Source organism: Sciurus vulgaris (genome assembly GCF_902686455.1).
Source record: "Sciurus vulgaris genome assembly, chromosome: X".
In the NCBI taxonomy this organism is placed as follows: Eukaryota; Metazoa; Chordata; class Mammalia; order Rodentia; family Sciuridae; genus Sciurus; species Sciurus vulgaris.
In genome coordinates, this window is record NC_136471.1 from 1,479,471 (window position 1) to 1,491,671 (window position 12,201).

At 41.4% G+C, this 12,201-nt stretch overlaps 2 protein-coding genes across 3 annotated transcripts in view; one reads left to right on the forward strand and one right to left on the reverse strand.

Moving 5' to 3' along the window:
• The window catches only part of TKTL1 (transketolase like 1), a 50,257-nt gene that overhangs the window by 16,926 nt on the left and 21,130 nt on the right, over positions 1–12,201 (reverse strand). The window contains exons 2-6 of one of the 2 annotated variants that reach the window (XM_079123458.1): positions 7,696–7,813; positions 5,058–5,155; positions 3,221–3,412; positions 3,014–3,141; positions 1,650–1,843 (exon numbers count right to left, since the gene is read on the reverse strand). In XM_079123458.1, coding sequence (XP_078979584.1) covers positions 1,650–1,843; positions 3,014–3,141; positions 3,221–3,412; positions 5,058–5,155; positions 7,696–7,779 — 696 coding nt within the window. In that variant the 5' untranslated portion in view covers positions 7,780–7,813. The remainder of the gene's footprint in view (positions 1–1,649; positions 1,844–3,013; positions 3,142–3,220; positions 3,413–5,057; positions 5,156–7,695; positions 7,814–12,201) is intronic. The other variant, XM_079123459.1, reaches the window with a different exon arrangement.
• Positions 1–12,201, forward strand: part of TEX28 (testis expressed 28) — a gene marked incomplete at its 3' end in the record, with an annotated part of 47,388 nt that overhangs the window by 7,829 nt on the left and 27,358 nt on the right. The gene's annotated exons all lie outside the window — the stretch shown is intronic.

Sequence of the window (12,201 nt, forward strand, 5' to 3'; positions counted from 1 at the left end):
TGAACAATTTACTCAAGTTTTTTTCCCCATGATTACTGAACCATTTAAGTTTTTTATGTGTCTTTTAGTCAACTTTTGATATTTCATGAACTCCTAAAATATAATCCCCATTCCTTTAAACATGTTTTCATCCAGTTACATTGGGGCTGTATCACTTCCTATTAATTCTTTAAATGTTCTCTGAATCTGTTTATTTCCTTTCTCCAAAGACTAAATTTTGTATATTTATAGTTTTTATATCATTGAGGAGGCTAGCTAATAGCTTATTTACTATATTGGTAATTCAAAGGTCCAATTTTAGATTTGGACATTAATGTAGATTGTTTTTTAATTCGCTGATTTCTGACAAACTAGCTTGTTTTCCTAATAAATTTTTCCTATTTATAAGTTCTTTTAAAAAAATTAAGTCCCTATAATCCCATCTTTCAGATAAACACTTAACAATTTGGTGTCACTCCTCTAAATACACTTTCTATATCCTATTTTAAATAATATGTTAATTCCTTTAAAGATCTTCCACACAAATGAAATTATATTATATGCTGCTTTTCATTCAAAAATTTTTAGCAATAATTTGGGCAAGCTCAGCCTCTCTTGCTGGGTTGTTTCCAATTCTGGCATCAGAACCCACACTGCAATCAACATTTCTTCCAATAGACGGATCTGCATATTCACAGATATGTATTTTCATAGGATAAATTCGTATAAGTTACACAGCTAGTCTGAAGGGTGGGAACAGCTGAAGTGTTAAGACATTGCCAAAGTACCCTTCAGTTTTTTAATTTGTTCCCTAATTTCTCAAGTGGTTAATTCATCTGGTTTTAATCTATACTGTCAGGTTAAGAAAACACAACCAATACTCAAACTCTGTGCAACTAAAGAAGAGTCGAAAAATACTTCCTTCCTCCCAGGCCTGCTGCCTTATTTCTTCTGTATTAAAGACCCCACCTTTTCCAGGTCTGCTGTAGTACATCACAGGGGAGAATGTAAAAATAACAAAAAACCACTGGGCAAGGTGGTATACAACTACAGTTCAGCTCTTCAGGCAGGAGGACCACTCAAACCCAGAAGTCTGAGGCCAGCCAGGGCAGCATAGAAAGGCCTTGTCTCAAACACACACACACACACACACACACACACACACACACACACACACACACACACAAACCCCAAACCCCAAAACTAAAAGGCTTTATGTTCGGGGTTTCATGCATAACCTGATTACTTTTCGAAGAATTGTTTTTTGATAAATCGGACTGCTTCCTTGTGTAACCCAGAGTTAAGTTCAAAAGATTGGCCCACCTATGCCATCATTCTTAGGCAGACACAGAATCATGATAGTTTTGTGCAGGGTCGGACTGTCAGGGCACAAACTGAACTAAGAAAGCAATAAAAAGCCACAGAGCACCAGGAGGTAATGAATAGTAATTGGTCAGAATGAAAATCAGACCTAAAAGTGTAAAAGTGAAGAATAAAAAAAGGATAAACCCATCTTTACTGACTATAACCATTAAGTAAATATTACGTTAACAATTGGTTTATCCACTGATATTAAAATAAATCAAGAATCTTATGTGTTTAGGAAGAAAGTCAGAGAACAAAGCATGTTGAAATGCATGACTTAGTCAACCATCCGTGTTTTTGCCTACCACGTCGCCAACTTCATAAGCAGGTGGACAAGTCATTTTTATATCCATGATGTTGATTTGAGGTGAATCCTCAATAGGGGGTTGTGGTACAAGACTCCTGTTGGTCTGTATCTGGCTCTCAATTAATTTGATAATTGCATCTGCTCTTTCTTTTGGCATTGGTTTTCCATACCAACTTTCTGCATCTTCAACATCTGCAACAAAACAAAAGCCAGTCATTACAAATATTTAGTGAGTATCTACTAAATCATCATTTGAAAGACAATCTGATAAAAAATGTTAAATCTAGGACTCCCATGATTAAGAACCTGGTATAGAGGGCCTGGGATGGTATTGCAGTCAGAAAGATCAGCCTGAACAAAGGCCATGTGACTTTAAAGGGAGCTACTGGCCCCTATTTGGTAAATGGAGAGAAGAATGCAGGAGATGAAGTTGAAAAGACAGGAAGGGTAGATTCTGGAGTTTAAGGTTGATGGGTATAAGTTTGAATTTTATACAAAGCAAGCTGGGAAACCATTGAAGGGTTTGGATGAGGGTAAGTAAATGATCAGTCATGTCTCAGAAAGACCACTGTGGTAGCAATGTGGAGACTGGCTTGGATGGAAGCAAGCTGGAAGTGGATGGACCCTTTCAGATGTTGCTGCAGTTTAGAAGAGATGATGGGGGCTTGGCAACAATCATGGTACTTGAGATGGGGAGGGGGAACACATCTGCAATATACTCTAAGGGACCATATATATGGGGGGGGCAACATAAGGGAGAGGGAGAGTCAAGGACGGCACCCAGGGTTCTGCCAGGGACACATTGGTAAAGTTATTTACTGCACTGGGGGGTGGGGACCCAGAGTAAGATAATATTTTGGGGGAAGAGTTGTAGAATAGTTTTATTTTAAAATGCCCTTTTTAAAGAAACCAGGAATCTAAACTTGAACAATTTCAGACAGCCTAGAAATGTGAAATGACTTATTCTTTCAAAACTCTTTTCTCCCCCAGTCCTAGTTCCACAGCTGCCATTTCTAGAGGCGATACTTTACCAGGTCCTTGTTTTTTTTACAGATGGTCTGGGCCTCTCCAAGTGTGTATGTGTAAACAGTGGAGATCATTTCCCATTAGTCCTCCAAATAATGAACTGTTCTCCTAGCCACTCCCTCACACAGGCAGAAAAATCACTTTCACTGGCCTTCCCCTCCTGCCCTAACTGGACAGTTATCTAGAGAGTGCAAGAGAGAGAAGTCTTGAACACATGTTACAGGTGTTACCACTGTTCACTAAAGAAAAGGCATCTCCTTGGCCAGATGCTTAAAGCATCCTTCTGCTGTGTAAATAGATGTTCTGAATACACACAAGCAGGACAGACACACTTACTTGGCATGCCCCGGCCCTTGAAAGTCTTGGCAACCACAGCAGTGGGCTTGCTTTTCACTTGAGCTGCTTGCCAGAACACCTGGCACAGTGCCTCCACATCACGGCCATCTACCACGTAAGTATTCCACCTGTCAACAAGGATACCAGGTTATAAGGAAGAAGGGGAGCAGGATAGAAAGAAGGTAAAACAAGAAAAGGTATGGTTACCCAAAGGCTTCGCAGCGCTTCTGATAGACCTCTATGCAGTGCTCAAGGGGCAAGGTGCCACCATGTCCCAGGCGGTTCACATCAAAGATCACCACAAGATTGTCCAGACTGTAGTAGGAAGCAAAGGCCAATGCCTCCCAGACAGAGCCTTCAGAGGACTCGCCATCTCCCAGGAGGCAGAACACACGGTAGCTGGAGCAAGCCAAGAAAAGTTTAGGACCCTGCTGGGGGCTTACCTGGACCACTCAAGAAAATGCATTGCAGGGAGTGGGACAAAGGAACAGACTGGACCAGACTGGAGAAGCCACTTCAGATCATCAGGTTCATAAGCCTATATTCTCCTTACCAATTCTGACCAAGCTCAGCAGCTGAGGAAAGGAAGTTCTAAATGCTTCGGCCTCATGAGATGGGCATCACCTTTGGTGAGCTTTTTCATTCCAGCTCTGAGGCCATTTTTAGCTGCTTCTGTTAACTCTCTAAATCAGAAAGCAAAACGGCAAGAGGGGAATGGGAAGAAAGTAGCTCCTTGAGATTCCCAAACAACATTTACACATTTCTTGGCAAGTTCCATTTTTAAGCACCACAACCTTCTATTTCTTTTCTTCCTTCCCTCCTTTCTCTCTCTCTCTCCCTCCCTCTCTTTCTTTTTTTTTTTTTTTTTTTTTTTTTTGGTACCAGGGATTGAACCCAGGGGCATTTAACCGCTGAGTCACATCTCTAGTCCTTTTTAATATTTTATATACAGACAGGGTCTCACTAAGTTGCTTAGGGCCTTGCTAAATTGCTGAAGTTGGCTTTGAGCTCTAAATCCTCCTGCCTCAGCCTCCCAAGCCACTGGGATTATAGGCATATGCCACCATGCCTGGCACCACTACCTTCTCTTTCTGATATTACAATTTATTTAAAATAATTGTAAGAATCCAAACATTCCTCTGGGTGTGCTGATGCATGCCTGTAATCCTAGCAACTCAGAAGCTGAGGCAGGAGGATCTCAAGTTTGAGGCCAGCCTCAAGACCTTAGTGAGGCCCTAATAAATTTAGCAAGACCCTGTCTCAAAATTTGAAAAAATGGCTAAGGATGTATCTCAGATCTCACTAAAATGCTCTTAAACTTTAAAATAAGGGCACTCACTCCAGGGTAAGAACAAAGAGAAGCAGACACAAATGAAAAATTTCAGACCTACAGGAAATGGAGCAGAGTGACTGCCTAAGGACTGGAGGATGCACAATGAAGTACTTCCAGAGTCGCCATGGGCTGGAATGAGGACTGGTCTTTTAGGGTTCTTCCCCATCCCAAGGAGCTAGGCAGCTATTTTCCCAAGGAGACAGAAGCTTCCCATCCTGGAGAAATGGAACCCGAGGGTTCTGGACTCAGGCCTGCTACATGCAGCAGAGGACAGTAAGTACTCGTGGACCTGGACCAGGCACACATCACCATTGTCTTGCTCCCACGTCAGAAACAGCAATCTCACAAGAAAGAGACTGATTTTCTTGTCTTTGAAAAGGGGGAACCAACCCAGAAAAACATCCTTTGTTATTAACATTTAGGGGCCTGATACAAAGGCAAACCCGTGCATGAGTTCAATCTACAGAGATCACCAGAGATGGAAAACAAAGCTGTCACTTAGAAAAGATCTGTGTTCTAATACAGTGGTGTTTATACTGTAGTTACCACTTAGACCTCTAGCAGGGAGGGTAGGACAGAAAACCTGATTTCTTTGCTGCTTTGACACTTGGTAACAGGAGCTTTCAAAACCATCTATCTACCTAAACTAATAAACTGTAAAGCCAAAGTGAGAGGATGGGGCAGTGGAGTGAATTTGGGTAAGTGTCTTACCTGGCCTGGTCGAAATACTTGCCAGTATATGCCATCCCACATGCAGCCCCCAGTCCTTGCCCAAGCCATCCTGTTGCCACATCAACAAAGGACAGTCTCTGCAAGAGAAAAGGGACCCAATGAACCTAGGACCAGTTGCAGGACAAGAATATCAGGCAGATTTCCAGTGCTGAGTGCGAGTCACTCCAGTTGACCATCATGCCAGGCTAGGTGAATTCCTCTCTGACACACCCACATGCACCCTAAGTCTCAGATCAATGTCATAAGAGGACAATGGGTTAAGCCCCGCCCAGTTTGGGCTGGAAACTGGGTGATAAAGATGCCATGCTCAGGGCTGGGGTTGTGTGGCTCAGTGGTAACAGCATTTGCATATCATGTGTGAGGCACTGGGTTTGATCCTCAGCACTGCATAAGAACAAATAAATAATATTGCAACCATCTACAACTAAAAAAATATTTAAAAAATAAAAGATGCCAAGTTCAGGTAACCACAGAATTTAGCATGAGGAGGATGACTGGAGCTTCAGGAACATAGAGGAGGGAGCCTAACTACAAAGTAGAAGAAAATGTAAGGTATCTTCACAAGGTCTTTTTTCCAGCCATGCACAAACTAGATGTGCGATCTTTTAGAAAATATGGGTTCTTACAACCTATATGTCCTTCAATTGATGAATGGATAAAGAAAATGTGGTATATATATACAATGGAATATTACTCAGCCATAAAGAATGATAAAATTATAGTATTTGCAGGCAAATGGATGAAATTGGAGAATATCATGCTAAGTGAGATAAGCCAATCTCAAAAAACCAAAGGTCGAATGATATCGCTAATAAGTGGATGAGGTCATATAAAGGGGGGAGGGAAGGGTTAGTGTTAGGGTTAGAGTTAGGGTTAGGGAGGGGGGCAAGAATGGAGGAAGGAAGGACTGTATAGAGGGAAAAGGGGTGGGAGGGGTGGGGGGAAGGGAAAAAAATAACAGAATGAATCAAACAACATTACTCTATGTAAATTTATGATTACACAAATGGTATGCCTTTATGCCATGTACAAACAGAGAAACAACATGTATCCCATTTGTTTACAATAAAAAAAAAAGAAAGAAAATATGGGTTCTTAAATAGAAACCGCAAACACTAAAGTTTGTGAGTTCCCTGGTTTGTAAAATTCAGGTCAACTGTGATCCTAGAAGTGGTCATCTAGAAGTGCCAATACTAGAAACAGATCACTTTCCACTACCACTCTGCCACATGTCTGTGCACATCCAGTTTGCATGCAGTGAGTAATCACTGTGCCATGGAGATAAAGTGACCCATGAAAAAGGGTCACTGCTCTGGTGGGATATGCCCCACTCCTGGGCTTCCAGATATTCTGAATTGATTTAGTAGCTTCTGCTGCTACCATCTCAGCCTGACTACCAACATTCCCTGCCTCTGTCACTGCAGTGGCCTCCCTGCTTCCCCCACAGACATTCTCAACCCAGACAATAGCAGGAGTCTATTTAAACTTAAGCCAGGGGCTGGAGTGTGGCTCAGTGGCAAACCACTTGCCTCGCATGTGTGAGGCACTGGGTTCAATTCTCAGCACCACTATAAATAAATAAATACAATACAGGTCCATTGACTAAAAAAACATTTTAAAAAACCAAGCCAGGCTAGGTATGGTGGTGCACACTTGTAATCCAAGCAACTTTGGAGGCTGAGATCCTAAGGAATTTAAGAACTGCCTCAGAAATAAAAAAGGCTGGGGATGTGACTTAGTGGTAAAGTGCCCCCGAGTCCAAACCCCAGAACCAAAAACAACCAACAACAAAACTCAACAAACACTTAATCCAGGTTAACACATCTCTGCTAACAGCCCAAGTTCTTACACCAGCTTGCCCACTTCAGCCCCCTCACCTCCTACTCGCCTTTTTGCCACTCCAGGCACCTTAACTTTCTTGCTGTCCCCTGAGCACAATGGGCACATGTCTGCCTCAGGACCTTGGCACTTGCTACCTCTGTATTTCTAGGTTTGTTTCTTGTTTGTCCCCTCTGTCCTCATGTCCACAATGTCCATGGTCATTCAGAGACCAGTGCCATGTTCATCACTACCATGAATAAGTGAATGGTAACTTGTCATTCTCAGATCTCTTTCCTTTGTTTCCCATTCTCCACTGCTCTCTGGGACCTTCTGTCCTTACCTGGGATTTACCATATGCTTTGTGCCCCAGATTCCCTTTCAGTTTTGTATTTCTCATCTAGTGGAACTTTGTCACTGAAGTTTCTTCTGATCATGTCTCCAGCTTTGTCTTCCTCTCTATGGTTCCTGCCTCCTTTAACAAGCTCTGGGTCCAGACTGCCTTCCATGCCCTTGGAGTTGATGACCTACAATGTCATGCACCAACCCTGGGTTCAACACACAGACCAACTGTGCTTTCTCCTGGCTGTGAAGAGTGGGGCAAGCAAACCCACTTCCTCAGGGCTTCACTTTTTGGGTATGACAGAGACCAGAGCCACCCTCAGGTGGCAGGATGTTATGATGTACAGAAAGAACCAAAATGATAAACAGGGCCCATTTCAGGCCTGTTGCCACATGGTGACCAAAATTTGTTAGAAAGCAAGCATCAGAGCAGGCCCAGGCTCCCCTGCCAGCATACCTTTGAGAGGATGAATCGGTCGTTGTCTGGGTTCTCTGGATCTGACTGCTTATATCTCATCGTGTGGAAGAACAGCACAGACATGATCTCGGCAGCACTGCTGCAAGATGTGGGGTGGCTGGAAGGCAGAAAACACAAGTCACTTCTCACAGGCATGTGACAGTGCACGAAGCTGCCTTTCAACATATGATCTCCACAGATCAGAAGTAGCAGAGTCATTTACCCCAGTCCAAGGGAGGCAGGGCCATGGCTTCCCAACTCATGGCTAAAGGCCACTCTGCAGCCCAGCAACCTCATGACCTCTCCTTGCACACAGCACAATGCTCTGAGGCTAGCTCCCTTCTATAGGGAACACGTGCACACGGAGCAAGTTCACCTTTTGACTCCAACCTGAGCATCATTTCACTTGTGTGATTTCATCTGTGGTACTCTGACATGCTGAGGAAATTTCAGGAACATCACTAATCAAAAATGTCATGCAGATCCCTTTCTACTACCTAAAATGAACATGTTATTGGAAGTGAATGGTGAAAGACTGGAAAATTTTTCATGATTAAGTAATTGGGCTCTTCCTCAATGCTGAAATAATGTTGCTCTTAGTAGCTTACTCATAAGTCGACAGTTTTAAATTTATTTATATGTTTAAACCGGGAATTGAACACAGGAGTGCTTTACCACTGATCTACATCCTCAATCCTTTTTTTAAAATTTTTATTTTGAGGGCTGGGGTTGTGTTCAGTGGTAGAGTACTTGCCTAGCATGTTAGGCACTGGGTTTGATTCTCAGCACCACATATAAATAAATGAATAAAATAAAGGTCTATCAACAACTAAAAACAATTTTTTTAGAAATTTTATTTTGAGACAGGGTATCACTAAGTTGCCTAGGGCCTCACAGAATTGCTGCAGCTGACCCTGAACTTGCAATCCTCACGTCTCAGCCTCCTGAGTTCTTGGATTACCCACATGTACCACCAAGCCTGGTACCTGTTTTTAGTTTAAAGGGGAAAGGAAGCCTGGCACAATGGCACACACCTGTAATCCCAGTGGCTCGGAAGGCTGAGGCAGGAGGATCACAAGTTCAAAGCCAGCCTCAGCAAATTAGCAAGGCCTAGGCAACTTAGAGAGACCCTGCCTCAAAAAAAAAAAAAAAAAAAAAAAAAAAAAAAAAAAATATATATATATATATATATATAATAGGCTACAGTTGTGGCGCAGTGGTTAAGCACCCTGGGGTTCAATTCCCAGTACCCCCCCAAAACAAAACAAAACAAAATGGGCGGGGGATGTGGCTCAGTGGTTAAGCACCCCCGTGTTCAATCCCCAGTACCAAAATAAAATAAAATAATTAAATAAAAATAAAAGGGGACAGGACAGGGAGATAGGACAAAGAACAAAAGCTTCTCCCTGAAAACATTTGCCAACTATTTCTTACAGAGAATTTTTATCCAGAAAATGTAAGGAAAGAAAAAAACTTAACAAAAAATCAATTTTAATTAAAAATGAGAAAACGATCCAAATAGGTACTTCTCAGAAGAAAAAATAGAAATAGTCAACAAATATATGAAAAAAAAACTTTAATATCATTAGCTTTCAGGGAACTGCAAATCAAAACTCCAATGAGGGCTTGGGATGTAGCTCTGCAGTACAGTCCTTACCTAGCCTGTGTGAGGTCCTCAGTTTAATCCCTAGAACCACAAAAACAAACAAACTACAATGACATACCATCTCACCTCATTGGCTATTACAAAAAAAAAATCTGACGAATATGTGGAGAATAAGGAACTCTCACACTGTTGGCTGGAATGTAAGTTAGTACAGTTGCTATAGAGGTTCTTTAAAAAGGGTAAAAATAGATCTACCTTATGATCTAGCTATCCCATTTCTGGGTGTAGATCCAAAGGTAAATAAAATCAACACACCAAGAGATAACTGCATGCCCATGTTTATTGAGCACTGTTCACAATAGCCAAGATATACAATCAGCCCAGGTGCCCAACAACAGATGAATGGAATAAGAAAATGTAATATAGATAGGGAATGGAATATTATTCAGTCATAAAAGAATGAAATCTGGGCTGGGTGTAGAGCTGTGTTAAAGTGTTTGTCTCACATGGGAAGAGGCCCTGGGTTTGATTTCCAGCACCGGCCAAAAAATAAAAAAAGAATGAAATCCCATTACTTGCAGCAAAATAGATGGAACTGGAGAACATTATGTTACCTGAAATAAGCCAGACATACAAAGACAAGTACTATGTGTTCCCTCTCTTATGTGGAAGCTAAAAAAATAGAGGGATGGGGATGTAGCTCAGAGATAGAGCACCTGCCTACTTGCCAGCATGTGCAAGGTCCTGAGTTCAGGCCCCAGCACCACACACAGAAAAAGACCCCAATGTAAAATAGTTATTAATAGAAGTTGGGAAGGATATTTGCAGGAGGATGGATAGGAGAGGCTGGATTTGATCAGTGTGTCCTCTACGCACATGTGGAAATATCACAATGAACCCTGTTAATATGTACAATTAATTTGTGTTAATAAAAAGGAGCCAGGAGTGGTGGTACATGCCTGTAATCCCAGCCATTAGGGAGGCTGAAGAAGGAGGACTGCCAAGTTCCAGGCCAGCATGGGCAACTTAGTGAGACCCTGTCTCAAAATATACAAAAAAGGAGCCAGATGTGGTGCCTCATGCCTGTAATCCCAGCAGCTTGGGAGGCTGAGGCAGGAGGACTGTAAGCTCAAAGTCAGCCTTGCCAGCAATGGCGACATGCTAAGCAACTCAGTGAGACCCTGTCTGTAAATAAAATACAAAACAATAGGGCTGGGGATATGACTCAGTGGTTGAGTGCCCCTGAGTTCAATCCCTGGTACCTCCTCCCCCAAATTAAATTAAATTAAAAATGGCTAAGGATGTCGCTCAGTGGTAGAATACTTGCCTAGTATGTGCAAGATCTTGGGTTTAATCTCAGTACAAAAAAAAAAAAAAGACAAATAGGTAAATAAATAAGTTGAAAACCCCTACTCCCTGCAGCCCTTCTCTAACAGTCAGAAAAATAAGATTTTGGGCCCAGGTCATTCATATTAATAATCTGTTGTTTAAAAGTTTCACAAGGGCTGGGGCTGTGGCTCAGTGGGGGAGCACTTGCCTCACTGTGAGGCACTGGGTTCGAGTCTCAGCATATAAATAAATGTGTAAAATAAAGGTCCACGAACAAAAAATTTTTTTAAAAAAAGTTTCACAATATAGAAAATGGGGACTTAAGCCTCTTGCCTTATAAATGTTTCCTAAGTGGATGGTTTATGTTTATAAGCTATTAGAAATCCCTTGAGAAAATGTAATGTTGTTATTAGTTTTGAAAGTTTAAAAAACAAAATTAAAAAATGGGCTGGGGGTGTAGTTAAGTTGTAGTTCTAGGTTTGATCAGCAGCACCACCAAAAAAAAAAAAACAAAGGAAAACAAAACAACCTTGGAAACATGTGGCTCTTAAAGGGAATCATGTCCCTTTTTCAAAAAAAAGGTTGTCACTATGCTATGTTGCCCGGGCTGATCCTGAACTCCTGGGTTCAAGTGATCATTTCTGGTCCACATTGTCCTTTTAATGTCATGGCCCATGTTCCAGGTCCAGATTTTAAAAAATTAAGTTAATTTATTTATTTTTGGTACTGGGCATTGAACCTTGAGGCTCTTAACCACAGAGCACATCCCCAGCCCTTTTTGTATTTGATTCAGGGCCTCACTAAATTGCTGAGGCTGGCTTTGAACTTGCAATCCTCCAGCCTTAGTCTCTCAAACTGTTGGTATTACAGGTGTATACAACCATTCCTGGCTCAGAGCCAGATTTAAAAAAAAATGAGTATATTATCTTGTCTGAGCACAACATGATGAAATTACAACAGAAATAAAAATTGAACCATACAACGAATTCAACAACTCACCATTGCACAATAGGAGTCAAAAAGGAAATCACAAGGAAAAGCAGAAAATGAAAACAAAAGCATAAAACCCATAAAATCAAGCAAAAAGCAGTGCCAAGAAGTTTATAGTTGTAAGCACATTTAAAATTTTTTCCACTCAGCAACCTAAGTTTACAACTTCAGGAATAATGACAAAGCCCAAAGGTAGCAGAAGGGAAAAGAATGATTAGAATAGAAATAAATAACAGAGAGACCAGGAAAACATTATAGAGAAAAATCGATAAAGCAAAAAATGATTTTTGTGGTTCTGGAAATGAAACTCAGAGCCTCTAGCATGCTAGGTAAGTGCTGTGGCACTGAGATAGGCTCCCAACTTCAAAAGCTGGTCCCTTGAAAAGACTAACAAAAGTTTAGGTAAATGAGCTAAGTAAAAAACAAAGTAAAAAGAAGGAAAGACAGAATTAACTAAGTTGAGAAAGTGAAAGTGCAGCCAGTTCCTGTCAATGCCACAGAAAATGAAAAGGACCAGCAGACTACTGTGAGCAACTGTATGTCAGCAAGCTGGTTAATTAACTCAATATAATTCTTATAAA